The sequence below is a fragment of the Archocentrus centrarchus genome, chromosome 15, assembly GCF_007364275.1.
Source record: "Archocentrus centrarchus isolate MPI-CPG fArcCen1 chromosome 15, fArcCen1, whole genome shotgun sequence".
Lineage (NCBI taxonomy): Eukaryota > Metazoa > Chordata > Actinopteri > Cichliformes > Cichlidae > Archocentrus > Archocentrus centrarchus.
This window is the reverse complement of record NC_044360.1, coordinates 22,473,988-22,491,261: the sequence shown is the minus strand read 5'-3', so window position 1 is coordinate 22,491,261 and position 17,274 is coordinate 22,473,988. Positions and strand designations below refer to the sequence as shown.

General features: G+C 42.4%; 2 protein-coding genes across 2 annotated transcripts in view; one reads left to right on the top strand and one right to left on the bottom strand.

The window, feature by feature from the left end:
- Positions 1-17,274, top strand: part of macrod2 (mono-ADP ribosylhydrolase 2) — a 396,729-nt gene that overhangs the window by 69,412 nt on the left and 310,043 nt on the right. The window lies entirely within an intron of this gene.
- On the bottom strand, positions 14-10,532 carry flrt3 (fibronectin leucine rich transmembrane 3). Its single transcript, XM_030747746.1, has 3 exons — positions 10,268-10,532; positions 4,194-4,914; positions 14-3,186 (listed from the first exon to the last, which is right to left on the bottom strand). Exon 3 carries the CDS (start codon positions 3,142-3,144, stop codon positions 1,192-1,194), a length of 1,953 nt encoding a protein of 650 aa, XP_030603606.1. The 5' UTR covers positions 3,145-3,186; positions 4,194-4,914; positions 10,268-10,532; the 3' UTR covers positions 14-1,191.

Genomic DNA, 17,274 nt, shown 5'->3' with positions numbered 1-17,274 from the left:
TTTTTTTCCACTTTTATTCTGTAATATGACCAATATTTTTCATATTCAAGTGTGTATGAAAAAAAGTCACTGGTTTCTTAAAAAGCTAAATACAATAAGCATTGGATCAAGGCACATACAAGACTGGCCAAAGGGCATACAATGCACTTTGGTTTTCAATTGTAAATAACAGTTGACTTCAAATTGTGGCAACATAAGTGTGTTCATTTGGAAAAAAAAAAATACAAAATAATACTCATAACAAGAAAGAGCCGCTGACACTGTGGTAATTCTAATAAAAGCCAGCATGTTTTGTGTTTTTGGCCTGGTGACTAGAATGACGTATGGTACATGGTACTAAAGAATGCCGCCATTGTCATTTAGCCATTGTTGGCTTGTACAAATAGAGATAGTGGGAGTCCTCTGTGTCAGCCTGTCCTGTCTACTTGTTTCAAGGAGCAGAGAGCTCCTTTAGGTCTGTGTGCTTTATCTGCCCTGTGCTGTGGCCTACAATCCTATCAGAGACATTTTAACCTTGCTCGGGTTGGTTTGCTGTAGTTCTTCTTCCTGCAAACAGAACAAAATAACACACTGAACAAAGAGAAAAAAAAAAAAAGCATGGCACCTCATCTTTAGTATTTATACTCCACACCTGCTGAATACTGGAGTAAGATTCTTGGTCCATAGTAAATGGAGACAGCTACTGACTGCTCATTCTTTTAGAGGGCAGCATGCCTGCTTTGTATATTAATTGATCAGCTGTGCCTTAGTTTACGTCATGTCATTTTTTTGCCTTTTTGTTTTTCTGACAGCCACAAAGTTAAAAGAATGACCTGTGCTTATACTACAAGGTTTTCTAAAGTCTGATTGTTCAACACAGCAATGAAAACCCACTTTCACAGTTGACAAGTCATCATATCTTAGTAGAACACAGAGTTTCTTTTGTTGGTCGATAACCTTAAGCAAAGGAAATACAGTACAAATTACTACAAATCCCTAAAATATAGAATTGCAGTTGGTTACCATACCCACTGATGGTTCAGTGATGGCCTGCAACTGGAACGTTCTTCATCTCCATAAAATGTCCTTAAATATAAATTATATGGCAAATGTACAGAACATTGCTTCCTTAGTCTTATAGATCCAGTGTTTTGTAAAAGTCTTGCCACTCTGTTTGAGTCAAACACTCATCGTGAATGTCTGTATGCAATATCATGAATGGGAATGGTCTGAATCTGGTATTCCACTGTCTCTGTAGCTCCTGTTGTTAATACTGTTCTCATTATGCGGAGTTTTGTATAAACTCAGGCCATTTGGTGGGAAAATTGTGTGTATCACAAATTCCTCCTTGGACACAGGCAGGTGATTTATAGGTATCATTTGAAAAGAAGTCTCTCGTATTTCAAGGATGGAGTTGTCTTTTTTAGTGCCAGCCTCAGCATAGTCATCCTTTCTCCGACGGCCTTTGTTATAGGTGCAGTTCCTGGAAAAAAGCGAACCGTTCCTATGGACGTACCAACACACCAGCGCCAACATGATTATTGCCAAAAGAGCCACAGCCCCTCCAATGATAGCAGCCAAAGGCAGACTGGAATTTTTGTAAGGCTCCTTCTCCTGTTCTCTATTTAAAGTTGTAGTCGGGTGGTATGACTTGTGAGAACCAGTCTCTGTCTCGATGCAAACAGGGGTCTCGTCAGACAGGTAAATGTTGCTGGTCTCCATGGGAACCATGCATATTCTATAGGAAGACTCTGGCTCCAGCGCTGTGAGCAGATACTCCGTCCTCTCCCCCTGCACAATGGTTTCAGTGATGGAGCCAAAGGCAGGGCTGTGCCCCAGCTTTAGCCAGCTGAGCCGTAGGGCAGTCATGGGTTGTGACACTCTCCATGATATGTGTATGGTATCTGCACTACTTGACTTCACACTGATGGTGATGATCTTTCTGCCTGAAGAGGTGGTAGTGCTGTGGTAATTTTTACTGATGTCGGGCCTTCTTTCTATCGGCCTTTTAGTCACAAACACGGGCCACTGGGGCTGTGATGGGCGTAAAGTGTTGGAGACTGTGCTTGTCTCATATGTGGAGAAGAGCTCTGAATCTGTGCAGTCAAACATGTCTGTAGTTAGGTCTTTAATTGCCATCCCTTTGACCTTATCAGGACCCTGGCACATGAAGCCACGTACGTTCACCTTAGATGGCAGTGTCCGCAACCAGTCACGCACCCATTTCATCTTGCAGGTGCATTGCCAGGGGTTGTTCCGCAGCAGGAGCTGTGTGAGATTGTCCAGATCTTCAAATACACCCTGTGGGAGGCTGCTCAGGTTGTTACCAGAAAGGTCTAAGCGATACAGCTGTCTAAGAAAGGCAAAAGCCCCAGGTGGAACCCGATTAATGTGATTATCTTGTAGCTGCAGCTTCTCCAAACTGGTGCCTGGCAAATTGGCTGGCGGCATGGTGAGCGAGTTCCTCACTAGTGAAAGCTCAGTCAGGTTGATCAGGTTGATGAAAGCCATCTCGCCAATCCCACGGTTGTTGAGCAGGTTACCATCCAGGATTAGTCGTTTCAGGTTGATGAGATCTTGCAGTGATTGCTCTGAGATGGTGGAGATGCGGTTGTCATCAAAGCGTAGCTCCTCAATACTCATAGGCAGGCCTGAAGGGATGGTGCTAAGGTGGTTTCTGGAAAGGAAAAGCAGTCGGAGATGATTACTGTCCCTGAAGGCCCCCTCCTCTATGCTGACGGCTGATACAGAGTTATCATCCAGGTGCAGTTCTTCGATGTAGGGAATTTGAGCTAAAGAGGCATGGGTAATCATCCGAATGTTGTTCTCCTGAAGGTGGAGCTCTTTTAGCCCAAGAGGAAGGTTAGTAGGAAACTCATCCAGATTATTGCAGTAAAGGTAGATCTTCTCCACCTTTGTGAGTCTTCGAAGTTCTGCAGGAATGCCCGAACTCTTGATGCGATTGTTTTGCAGAAACAACACTGTAGCATCCTGGGGTATACCAGTAGGGATGGAAGCCAGGCCACGGTCATTACAGTAGATAAAGGTCCCATCGCAGCGGCAAGCTGAGGGACATGAGGCGGAGGTCACCAAGGGGTTAGCAAGACCCAGCAGCAGCCCAATCCTGATGAGGAAGAGGACGAAGGACTTGCACTGACGCACCATCTTGAGGGTGTGTTGCCTGGCAGTCTAATCACTCAAGAGCCCCTGGGGAGAATACACAAGTGTACCTTTAATGCACAGTGCCTTGAAAAGGGAGACAAATTCCTCTTTTCATAAATGCTGGGTGTTTGAAAAGCTGCCTGCAGCATTTACCAAATTAAATATGTGCTAAAAGGATCTTCTGAATCCCTGATTTTTTAATGTATATGAATTCTTAATCAGGATTATCAGACATTGAAAGTATAACTTTTGTTTCACAATAAACATCTACAGAGGTAACTTTACATCTTTATGTCTCTGGGATTAAACGTTTAAAACCTAGCCTGCGTTACAAGTAATTAAATAATGTTTTGTATTTAATAAAAAATGTTTCACCTTCGCACCTCTGTAAATTAAAACATCAAACCTTTTTCCCACTGACTTCTGAAATGCAGTGCATTCCCTGGTTTTACACATTTCTCAAGCTCAAGGCAGTCTCTCATTCTCACAGACCACAAGGGTGAAAAAATGCAGGCTGTGTCGATGAACTGTTGTGAAATCTTAAATCCTGATAGATTATTGCCAACGTCCTTGCCTGTTCAAATTCTGGGTGTAACTATACACGTAATTAGGAAAAAAAAAAGGTCTCTTGAATGAGGTTTGATTATAAATATTTGACCTATTGAGATTTTAGATTTCAGAACATATTTTTCAAATGAGTTTTCTGAGGATGCAAGAATTTTGCACAGCAGTATGTTGCTGATTTTTTTTGTAACTGTATGGCATTTTAAAAATACTGGTGAAAAAAACAGGCTATTATTATAGTTAATATATTTTATATTTCCCAATTGTGGACTTAAAACAGACAAACAAAATGGCAAAAGCAGAAGGTATCTGTCTCTTTGACACTTTCTTCACCAGCTATGTGAAAGTTGCCTTTTACTGTGTGTAATACTAAATTATTGCTTTAATTATGCATTCCTGCCATGACCTCTCCTCCTGTACGTCTAATTAGAAAATGGTGATCTGGTCAGTGAAGTGGAAAGAAGCAAAGCCGTCTGTATTTGTCATACCTGATTTATACGATGTTGTAAATCCTTTCCAGCCACCAAAAATCCAATCAAGATTTCCTCTTGAATTTACTCTTATCCTTTCTCAAAGGAAAAAAGTTTGTCCAGGGGGTTTCTTGTGATATCCTGACCTGGTCAGTGTTTGCTGAGCTGATCCTTGTTTGGACGATGACCTCCTCTGTATGGTCAGAGGCTCATGCCTTCAATGAATTTACCATGGTAGATAAGCCTGTACAGAAAGCATCCCCTGCCACTGACAAAGCACGTACTCTCAGGTAATATTAAAAATCCTAACGGCTGCCGCAACTGTCAAGCTCAACAGCCATAACTGCAAATGAGATTTTTTGGGTGTTGTATAGTTATCCGTTTGTTGTACGTGGCGGACTTTAGCAAAGGCTCCCTTCTGCAATCACGGCCGGCAGGCATGATGAGTTCACACAAAGCTGGTCTGAGCCATGCCAATCCCCTCTGCCACAGGCTCAATCCAGGCCTGTTCACTTGTGTACTCCGAGTCTTCAGGTAACCCAGAATCCTCTGCTCCCTTGTTGAGCCTGTATACACATTAATCCAGGGCTCTGGTCCTTTTTCCTGAAGCAGATAACCAGTGTTCTCCTCTCCTCTAAGGAGAGAAACAAGGCAAGTTGCTTATCCTTCTGGGCACAGCCTCTCTCACGTATCTGCAGCTTGAGTCATGCTGTGCACGCCTCACACCTGGGATGGTGTTCTGAAAAATAACCAAAGAGCAACGCATTCAGCTTTTAAATGATCAGATAATGTTTCAATACTGATTAAAAAAATAGATTGAATTCAAGTTATTACCAAGAGAAATTTAATTGACTTTAAGTGAACTAGATGTACAACTCCGGAAATTTAATTGCATTTAGAAATGTTTGATCATGATCTCTGACCTGTCTTATATTGTGACTTTGTATTTTAGGAGTACCCTCTAATATATTACTAATACTATGCCTGTTGACCTTTTACAGTAAGCTACTCCAACAGAGCACATTTCTTTTCTGTGGTGATACAAGAAGGTCCACGCATACAAAAGACAACACTCATCTTGACACCCCCCCCCCCCCCCCCCCCCCCCCCACACACACACACACACACACACACACAGACACACACACAGCTCAACAGTGGCTACGGGTGGAGCTCCTTCCTCACTTCAGTACGTGGCTGAGCTTTAAGCATTTTTAAAAAGAACGAGTCCTGCGATTTAAAAACAAAAATCAGTCTGTGCTAGTTTACAGAGTCCATATTCTAGACATGAAAGGAGAAACCGATCCAGTCAGCACCTGCTGAATTACTCACATTGTTAAAAAGCTTTCATAACAAATGAAGGCCGTTTGAATTTCCTGGTGCATCCATCCCTGTCAATCCCAGCGCCTCTCTGTGACCTCTTACCTCCACCCCATCCACCCTTTACATTCTATGAATGCTGCTTCTGTTCCTAAAAACAGAATTTCCTTTGCCAAAGAAAATGTTGTGTTTCCCTCTTACAACACAATAGCTTTGTGTCCTAAGCGTCCATGTGACCTGTTTGCTGCCTCTGTGCTGTAAAACATGTAAAGGTAAATTAGGAACAAGAGGCCCCAGCCATTTAACAGTTGTAACCCATGACAAGGAGAAGATTAGGGAATTGAGAGGCTTGTAACTCGATTACAACTCCTGAGATGCTGTCTCATAATAACGCCCCCCCCCCCCCCCCCCCCCCCCCCTTCCTTCTGTTCCATCTAAACACGGGTGCTCAGTCCAGTATTACATTAGTAGTAGATTAGAGTCTAGGGGGGAAAAAAAGCACCAGATGTGACCTCTACTAACTTGTGGACTAAAGAAGTCTGATGAGGGGAAGAGGGAAAAAAAAGATTACATTTAGTAATGGAGTTCTTCAGAAAATGGTGGGATGATGGAGGAATATGTGCTGTCTGTCTGGTGGAATGAACTTTATGTGCAGCACTTAGTCAAGCTATTTCAATTTTAAATACCCTCTTTCACCTAAAAGTTCTTCTTTCCCTAAATGTCTGTAGTCTTGATTTGAATACTTGAAATGTTGGCATTAGGTAGAAGGAAAAAGTAGCTGTGTTTTTGCCTAAGGAAGACCTGTTTGCACTCAGAATAATAGACTTACAGGGTTTGAGAAAGGGTGATTCTCATAAAAATGATACGGGACAACATTTCCTCTCTTTGGCCAGAGAAAGCCTTTAGATTATTGAATGTAATTCAGTGCCCAGTATAGGGGATGATGGGACATGGATATTTATCAAGAACATGTGGTAGAATAATCTGTTGGCCTTGGTGTGCTCTGTTATATTGTGTGTGTGATTTATCAGAAGTGTGCTTTGAACGTAGCACATCATGCTTACTTTACAAGGAAAACAGTCAGGCCTAGACGCCCGATGCCCCCCCCCCCCCCCCCCCCCCCCCCCCCACTTCATCCAACCCCAATTCTTTTTCCACGCTCTTCGGATTTCAGGAGAGCGGCCCCTCTCCATTGTTCACTACAAGGCAAGCATGTGGACCGTGTAGCCTCACAGAGGGGGTTTTGGGTTTTTTTAGAACTTTTTGTGAGACAATTTAAAAATGCCTTAACTTAAAACAGCGCATTATGCAAACCTCTTCTGTTCCCACTTACAAATGCACACCCAGCCAAATGTATGCACTTTGCGCGCATGCTTTTGTTTCCTCTGCACACAATCGCTCTGAGAGCAATAGACGGTGGGTTCGACGTTTGTAGTGATGGATGTCTTTCTCCATCGTTCTAATAAGCTCCGCTGGCAGGACAGGGGATTTCTCCAGCAGTCAAAGTGGATTCTGCTTCATTTAATCCAAACTGGCAAAGTTAAATTGAGCATCCTAGTAAAACTGTGTGATGGTGTACAGCAAGTTACCTTTCAGTGGAGAGCGTAGGAGGCTCACACAAAGCTGGACACTGATAGCTATTGTGAGCTGAACACGCATAAATGCGCATTAAGCTGCAATAACAGAGCCCAACACTCTGTGCCCTCTAGTCATACACAGCACAAGAAAGGCTTTGGAAAAAAAAAATCATATAGAAACAATTTCATGCCTGTCAAAAGTATTGCAGATTATAATGAATTTTAGTTCAGTAAAATACAGAATAATATTACATGGGCCGCATTTTGGGAGGGGGGGGGGGGGGGGGGGGGGGGCTGAAGAAGTAGTAATGGCTGACTGCTAAATTATTCATAAGCCCTGAAATTAATTTTGAAACCACGGTAGAGCCTTCCATTGGGAAATCATTGTTGTTTGTATTTGCTGTTGATCTTTCATTCTAATTCATAATTTTGAATTATGATAGATTGCACAACACAGTTATTGTGGGTTACAGTTAGCTCAGATTTGGTGTTCCTGCAACATCAACTGTCTCGGTGATAGCTCTTAAGCAAATAGCCAAGGTGGGAAAGATTGTTTATGGTTATATGAAAATAAATGTACTTGTGTTGGTTAAAGAGAGCCTCACTTCAAGCTGATATGGAAGCAAAATTGTATTTTCCTGCTCCTGACAGAGGTGAGGGTTTTTTGTCCGTTTCTGTGTGCTGGGAAACCTTGTTGTGCGCCATTGATTAACATTTTAGTAGATTGTATGTCAAGACACCTGGCAGCGGCCTACTGTGCCTCTGCCACACAACAGAACATTCATGGTCACATCTGAATTCACAGGGACACAGAACATGTTTCAGCCAAACAGAAAATGGGCAGAAATCTCTTAGTTTAAAGGCTCTGGTGCGTGGCCTCCTGGTGTTGTCGTTAGGTGGGCTGAACAGACGATACTTTTGCTGGCCCATTAAGAGCATATATAGGCCTGGGACAGACGGGGGTCTCTCTTTTGTAATAGCCTGAAAGGAAAGATCTGTAGCAGCTGCAATTGTTTTTCTCCACATGGGGGTGGTAGGCACTGCAAGATAAAAATGCGTGAGTGTGTGTGTGTGTGTGTGTGTGTGTGTCTGTATGCGACAAGCAAACGCCACAACGCCGAATATTCAAGTTAAGCTCCGGGAGCCTATCTCGGTGCAGGCCAGACAACCACCCAAAATAGAGGGATTTGTTCATCCTCCCTACTGGCCCATCTACAGCTTTTTCTGAGTCATATGGCTAAGTCCCCCCCCCCCCCCCCCCCCCCCCCCCCCTGCAGCATTTAAAGCCTTGAAGCCGTGTTTACTCTTTAACTTTTAGTAACCAGTATGAAATGATGTGTCTCTTACAGTTTGGGATTGATCATAAAAGATGCTGCTGAGTGGGTGCATAAATTATGAAAAGAAGTGGATTAGGCCTCAGCAGAGCACAGTGGTGAATCTGAAATATGTCTTGGTAGTAATGAAAGACGTTTTCCTTTTTCCCTCAACCAATCTTACACATCTTTATGCTTTGAATTTCAATCAGTGGTGACCTGGTTAGTTGGTAATCTTCAATTTAAATTCCCGCTCACAACAACTGACTGGGGACTTTTGCCTCTGGCAGTTATCAGTGAAGACAATTGGGTCTGTTCTGAAGTCTGCCATGTTTTACCAGGGTGTTTATTTTAACTGTCTGTCAAACACACTGAAAAACAATGAGCTACTATTACATTACATGACAGCTTAAGTCAAGCTTGCATCATCCACAGTAGGTGATGTGCTTATATATATATATATATATATATATATATATATATATATATATACACACACACACACACACACACACACACACACACACACACACACACACACACACACAAACACAATATGTATAGTTCAAAAGCCTGGATGACCTTATCGTCTCATGAAGATAAAAGGCTGCGTTAAATTGGATTAACTACTGTTCCTGTCTTGGTATTGGTGCTAATAAGATGTCCACTTTATTGCATTGTTGGGATGAATATCAGTTTGTATGGACAGAGACGAGCACGGTTTTCATGAATATGACAGACTGGGATAGAGTGAAGCTATCCCTGACTGGAAACTGCATTTATTTCTTGTTGCTTAATAAAACGACTGTCACAGCAGAGCAGCAGCTGCTCTGAAATGCCACACATATGTTTTAAACGTAACACTATGTGCGTTAAATGAGCCGCTCATTTAACTTTGTGCTTTTTCTTTTGACTACGCCCGTCCAGGAGAGAAAGCTCTCACTGCGTACGATTATTATTGGGGAGGGTGGCGCGTCCGTAATACCTTGGGTTCAGTTTGCAGTTGCACAGCAGCCTAAATTTTACTGTAGGCTCCCTGGTAGGTTGCATGAATAGTAACGGGTCCGAGCCGAGTCGTCTAGACTGTGATTGTGCAGACGCTTTTAGTGGAGTTTTTTTCTCCAGCTGCCTCTCCGTGTCTAACTCCGCGGGATCTGCGCTGCAATTTCAGCAGCACACCGGGGTGTCTTCTCGCGCTGCGACACTCAGGCAGAATCAGACAGCCCACTAATCCCGTTGAAGTTTGTGGTATTCACCGCTGATTATTTCCCCGTCAATTCAGGAATATCAAAAGCAGAAATGAGACTCGAAAGGATTTCAGGCGTCCCTGGTTCTCCCCGAGTGCTGTTCACATGTTTTGGGTATGATTGTGATCATGGACACATTTTGCGCGTCGGAAAGCAGACCGGGTGTTTGGTCTCAGATAGACACGCTGAAGAAGAAAAAACAGAGAGGGACGCAGCACCAAAGCAGCAAGTTGTAGGCATGAAAGGGGGGCTTGAGATGAAGAGAAGAGTAATTTGTCTGGGTCTGATTTCTATCTGCCAAACTCGGCAGTGTGTAAGCTCAGTGTGAGAGTGCCTAATTTGGTTATTTTTCGGGGGGGGGGGGGGAAGTGCACTTGAGATTTTCTTTAAAGATCGCTCTGAGACAATCACCTCTAAGAAACAGCATACCTCTCGCCTGGGCCGAGAATTAGAAATAAGGAAGGAAAGAGGGCAACTAATTAGATACAAGCAACTCCTGAGGATTCCGCATTACTTTCAATTCCTTCTGCCAGAAAGAAGATCCAAAAAGATGAAAAGGATGCATTCCCAACAGGACTGTACCAAAAAAAAAAGGAGGAAAAAAAGGAAAAAAAAAAAAAAAGAGACGCACTTACCTCAACTTAATCAACCAAAAATGGAAAGTAACAGGTATCCTCTTATATTAAGCTTCACAGCGTGAAAAAATAATAATCCAGTCCACGCTTAAATTCAGATCCAAAAAAAATAAAATAAAAACAAAAACAAAAACAAAATCCACACTCCCTCACAGGGCTAGAGCTATTCGGAGTTTATCAGAAGCGGTACTGCTATGTTTACTGGTGACCCCATCACACGCATACACAATCTGCTGGCTGTGCTAGGACATAGGTGCGCGGATAGATCTCAATACAAATGTGGAGTTGTGTTTGCCTCTAGCTTTGCTTCAATAGAGCACTGATGTCATGTGGAGGCGGAGTCTCTCTCTCTCTCTCTCTCTCTCTCTCTCTCTCTCTCTCTCTCTCTCTCTCTCTCTCTCTCTCCTTCGGGGATGCACGGTGCAGTGTTGTGTGGATACACTAGAGGGAGTGGAGGAAAGGGGAAAGGCACTCACATCCTTGTTAGATGTGTGCACTTAAGATGAGCGAGTAGTCACTGGTTGGAAAGCGATTCTGGCTGGCATTAAAAAGACAGAGAGGTGGGAAAAAAAAAACTGGATATGTACAGTATGTGTGTGCATGCTGGTAGAAATGAGATACGTCCCAAGCACTTTACCGGCAGTGGGTTTGCTTAAGGAAGAAATAGTAGCACCTGTTATTATCATTGGGTGTTCATTTCAGAAGTGCCAGGATAATTGATGATCAGCTTTTTTGGGGGGTGGGGGTGTGTGTGGAGGGGTTAGATGTCATCTTTTGTCAGTAATCTTTGTTTTTTTTTAAAGAGAAAGAAATCCAGCATTTCAAAGCTCTGCGCCTGAACTGCTTTATGCAACAAGAGTAGGATTATATCTATAATGCTAATAAAAGCTTTGCATATTTCTGTTTTGAAGCACATACCAGACATGCTTTTTTTTTTTTTTTTTTAAATTGCTTGACAGGTAATGAATATTGGATGATGTTGTCGCAGTGAACCAGAATAATTCATAACAAGAATTTAGAGCTGCGTGCTAATTCCTAATATGTGGCTGAGCCTGTTTGTGTGGCTAAGAACTTGTACCTGCACACACACAGAGGATCTATAAGAGTGTGCCTGTGTGTTTATACAGGATGGAGATGCAGGTTGCTCAGACGTACCTGAACCGATTCTTGCCCTTCGTGCTTTGTGTTTAACCCTGTTTGGTTTCATAGTTAAACGAGGCCAAACAGCTGGTTTGCTTCCTTCTAGGCCCAAAGCATCAGTGACTCATCCTGTTAGTCAAAGGACTGTACAGCAGAGTTGACCCAGCCAACACTCTGTCCTGCCCTGCGTCATCTCCAGTGTTTCCCCCTCTGGCGAACTGACAGGGCAGACACCACAGCCGGGCACATTGAGCAGCTCTGTTCATCTGCCGCTGAATATCAGCTTCCTGTCAGTGGCATTGGGTCAATAATCAGATCTGCCCGATGTATGCAGCTGTCGGTGCAATGTGGAGACTCCTCTCTTGCGTGTCATTCACTCCTGCCAATACCACTTTTTCTTAATTACCTGAAGCCTATTATACTATTCAGCTCTGAATGCCTGAAAGGTCTGCATCCATTTTCAGTAAACAAACAGGTTTGTTAGAGAGGTGTTATTCGCTTGTTCTGTGGAGACTAAAATATCAAGCATAAAATTTTTCATGCATTCTGTTTGTCAAGAGCGAGCAGTTGCCCTGTAATAATTAATGACAGTTTAAAGAGAAGGCAAAGAGAAAAAAAAAAAAAGTAGTAAAGTAGCACAGAGACACAGTAATAGCATGCTCTTATAACTGCTGAAAGGAAAAACAGACTCTGTGCAAACTGAGGCCAGTAGCAGAAAATTACAAAGAATGCGTGCTTAGAAAAATACTGTTAATGGATTTAGATTCTTAACCTACAATCAACAAACAAAAGTCAATTATTATACCATTTTAAACTTCATCTCTGCTTTTGTTATTTGGTCTCCCATTGTCTATTCATGAGCCGATGAGGACCTCTACTCCTAGTAATTGTTATGGCCTTATTAGGATAGGGAGTACTACAACCAGACTGGCTAAGTGTCTGGCCATTGCTGACATTTCATGCACAGTTATTTTGCCAGGACAGAACATGATCCAACTCCAGCCTCAACACATCAGCACACAGTTAAAGCATGATTGCCATCTTAACTGGAGTGGTTGATTGAACAGACACTTAAGCCTGGAGCATCTGCCAAAACTACTTAGGCCTCCAGTGGTGTTTTTCAGATTTGTTTGCTTTCCAGCTGGAGTGGCTCTCACTTTTGTTTGAAACACAAAGGGATCTCTAGACAAGCATAAACTGTCTGTCTGTATACTGTTCACTTGGAGGCAATGAATATATGAAATACAATTTCTATTGTATAGCGGAGTTTCCACTGAGGCTGTTTTTGTTTTGTTTTTTTGCTGCTTCTTTAACAAACTTATCCATCTTTTATTAGTCCAGGTGTGCTGCCAAAGACTGTGAGGTGAGAAAAGGTCACTTCAGTGGACATCATGACCTGATCTGTATCTTCCTTCTAAGCGGGCAGAGCTGCAAAACCTGCGCCTGACCTCAAAGCTGCTTCCTCTCTTAAACTGACTGCAGACGCATCTGTCAGCAGCTGCTGATAGACCTTCTCTTAGACGTACAAAGAGCCCCACTGGAGGGTGATGGTGTTGGGTTTCAGTTATGTCAAGACCAGGCAAAATGTGTTACCTTGTTCGTCTTTTGTTCAAGGGGATATGTGCTCTCCTTTCCCAAGGACATGCTTCAGTCTGTCTAGCTAGTTTCACCGTGTTTAGACAACACAAGTTTGCTTCCTACTTTGTTTTGCTTCTTAATTTTTTTGTAATGCTAGCTAAAGTGCCTTTCTGGGGTCTGGCGGCAACAAACAGCTGTTAAAGTGCACTTGGTTCTTATTTGACTGTCCTGAGAACAGTTTTTTGTCGCTCATGACAGGCATTCGACCAGATAATTGATTTACTTCTGTGCTCATGCTGTGGTCAATAGTTTGGGCTTGCAGTTGGCAGGCTTAGGTGTCCTACTTTTTTGACTGTCTTCCAGAACACATAGACCCGGTCTGATTGGTGCTATGTAAGCTCGATGCTATGGATATTATTTTTTTTTAACTCCCCTAGCTTTCCGTTTATTTGTCACTTAAGCTTAGCATTCACTGCAAAGCTTGTCTGAAATACAATAGTCCCCGAAACTGCTCAGGGGCTCGCAGGGGAAAATGAAGACTGATTTTTTTCCCCCATGTCTCCTTCTGTGCTCTGACTGGAATTCAGTATTGATAGACTTTCTGTGTTCTTAAACAATGCCAAATTAAGGGGAACACGTAAAAGGCTGCTGCCAAAACCCCCACTTTGTTTTTCATTTACCGCCTGCTTTATTTGCATATTCATCCTCTACAGGCAATCTGCAACGATCTTTGCTGTGGGTTTTTCATCTGTGCTTTGTCATTCTGACAGGCAGCTTTTGAGTATCACAACAGCTCACCTACAGCACCATGTGTGGATGAGAGGTGCTATTGGTTCGGTTAGAGTATTCATGTTTTTGATTTGCACAGGATGTCATTTGTGACAGGGATAAAAAGAGAGTTTGTGGGTTAAAACATAAATCAGCGAATGGGTAACTGCAGACAGATGTTGGGTTTTATTTGTGTTGGTTTGTATACATGTAATTGTAGACATTATTGTGTTGCCAACAATGGTTAGCAAGAGGAAGCTTTGACTGATGGAGCGTGTGGGATTTGTGTGCATATGTAGATTTCTGTGATATGAAGTGTTGCCTTGCTGTGGGCATTTTTGTTGCCATACAGTAAGTCTTTTTTGATGCAGGTCCCAGATGTCAAAGGTTATTCGGACCCCTTAATCTCTTGGTACTAGGATGCAGGCCAGAGGGGGAAAAAAGGGCCAACAGCAGCTTGACTAAAGGGGCCGACTTCCTGCTGCTTATGCAAGCCCAGTGGCTTCGGTCAGCAGTCATTCGGGCCTTGTGTTAGTGAATGACAAGCCATGCAAATAGCCCCATCGGCTGTTTTTCCTCTCGGCTTTTGTTTTCTTTGGATGTTTTTGTGGTTGCTCTTGTGTTTTCTGCAGACACAGAGGAACTCAGGGACGAACGAGCTCCATGAAGAAGGTAAAAAGTGGGGGGCTAGGAGGTGACTTGTCAACCTCAGGACCTCCCATAGGTTAATGACCCCAAACACAATACTCTGTGTGATCAGATTAGATAGAGCACTCTCCCCCCACCGCACTAATCAGCACAATAAAGGGGTTAAAAGGTAGAATTACCATAGAGTGCTTTCGCAGTTCAGCGTACATCTCTAATTCAGCTAATTGAAACCTCTCTCTCTTGTTTTGTAACTATTTTCCTTTTTCTGCAATAAACTTGTCATTACCCAACTTAGCATCTTTGTTTGTGTAGGCGCAGACAAAGGCCTCAAAGACAAACATGCAGTTTCCCAGTACTTTAACTCAGAATCACATTCCTTCGGTATATGAGTGACTTTACTACTTTGGACTTTGGATGTCTTATGAAAGGGTCGCTCGGGGTTTAAAGCTATAAGAAGAGGAAGTCTGAGCTAATGTTATCTCGTGAAACAAACCAAGTCTTTTCTGTTCTAGATAAGATAAAATAGATTATACAACACCTCACAGTCTGTAGTGGGAGTCTGTTGATTGGATCACAAACAGGAAGTGTGGCTCTATGGCAACAGCATTTGGCGATGGGGGTGGGGTGGGGGTGGGGGGGTACAACTACAGAAGGGAACTCTCGTCACGCAGAGCTCCCATCATTGAGATCAAACTCTTCACTTATCTGTGCCAAACACTGGCTGACTTTGTTTACTGTGTGATCTGGATCACTATGTTTACTCTCTGGAGTCATAGCTACATTTTTCTTTTTTATGATTTCTATTTGGAGTTTCCACTGCTGAGCACAATAGTGGTCTCAGTTGGGATATGATACTTCAGTCATCTACTTAAAACCCATTTACATGATCTACTTCACCGATTCTGCATGATTGTCTGCAATGAAAAAAATTCAGTGTCGATGAGGTTTTCTGTCAAAGCTTGGTAGATTTACGTTGATATTTTGTATAAATGGTCTTCACTTTTACTTCACTCCACTTTACTTCACTGGGGCTGCTTGACTGACATTAAATGCCACTTGAAGGTGTTTTTGGGTAACACCTCCAACCACTCCAACAAAAAGGTCGAGTCTATGCCTCAGTGTCTGACACCAGTGCTTCAGCTCTCGTCTTGAGTGGCTTGCATATCAGGTATCTTATTCCTCTACAGCCAGAAGCCACATCAAAGGAAGCCTATAGAAAGTGGTGATGAGGGGAAGAAAATGACTGGTTGAGCTGAGGGGACATTTATGACTTTCCTGAAAGAAATAGATGTAGACTAGCCACCTACCTATTAGCGGAAGAGTGTAAGGTGCTTGTGGTGGAGTTGTGAATGACACGTTATATTTAAACCGGGAGTAACTGGAGTAGACCCTCTTTATCCTTTTCTATTGCTGGGGTGTTCCTGAGGTTAAACTTCACCAAAAAGAAGTGTATATTAGGTGTGTATTACATTAGTGGTGATGGGGATGAGGTGTTGGTGGGCTTCTCTGTGGGGGGAATGAGAGCCTTGATCTTGGATGGTAATGTGCTTCTCGTGTACATGTGCACTGAGTTAAAGCTCAGGGTGAATTTATAGCAAGGTATGCATTTTTGTTTAATCTTAAAAGCTATCATGTAAACGAGTTATTTAAAAAACAAAAAGTTATAAAGAGGGAAGTATGTAGCAAAAACTACAGATAAAGATATTCTGTTGTCTGTTTGTGTTCCTATGCATACTATGTTGCAGTGAATGCTTTGTGCATGGGAACAATGCTTTTCCTCTTGTAATATAACGTCTATGTTCCAGTCTCACAAACGAACAGTAAAGACAAAGCTGTGACTTTTCTCAGGCAGGTAAGAACTCCTTAAAGCTGACCCATCAAAGACAACCAGTAAAAGTCAGAGGAAGTCAACCTGCAAATCGTGGCTAGAAGAGATGGGTAGGTGTGTTGGGTAAATAGAAGCAGTGTCATTATACCCAACATCAATCACACAGGCAATAACAGAGATGTGAATTTATACACAGCCATAGGAATAAACACTGGGGGCAGGAGCTGCCAGACTTTGGCAGCCGCTGATGCCATCTCAGTGTTGGTGTGAGAATGGCTGTGATTTGAAATGGAAATAGTCCCTGTCTCTAGTGGGTGTTATTGGTGAACAGTCTTTCTCTTGATTGAATCGTAGCTGAATGCATTACGTTTCTACATAACATTGCAAGAGGCTCTCAAAAACACACTCTTTTCTCTGTAAAGGTCACTGTTGAATGTGAAAATGCTAGCATTTCCTATTTAGAGACATTCATCGCTCTCTGGATGTAATTTGTAGCTTATGATCCACATTTCCATCTTTCTTTTTATGATCATCTAAATTTATAATGCAATTTTTCATCTCTTTGCACATTTTTCTGTATTATTTCATATACTCTAATAGTATAAACAATTGCAAACAAAGAAATTTGTTATATTCTCTCTGTTGCAGCTTCTGACATGCAGCACAAATGCTGTATTTTTTTTCTCTTGCAGTGCTTTCGTGTTTTAGCCCAGTTGAATTATTTTGCATTGAATTCTCTTTACTTTTTATGTTCTTAACTACAACTTTTCTTTCTGCTTTACCAGTGACCCATTTTTTCCCCGCTGTGATCATTAAAATTTCATTATCATGATAAGCGGCATTCCTCTTATTCTTGCTTGTCACCTGCGTGTCTGCCATGGGAAGCCTTGGATATAAGCAGATGCAGATCCCACATGAATTGTTTTACGCACTGTTTCAGTGTTGCACTAATAACTGTAACTCCTTTGCACAGTTTGTAAAAGTTAAGCCAAATTTTTGCCAAAATCCATTAAAGTTCAGTGTGCATCACAGCAGCAGCCACCCC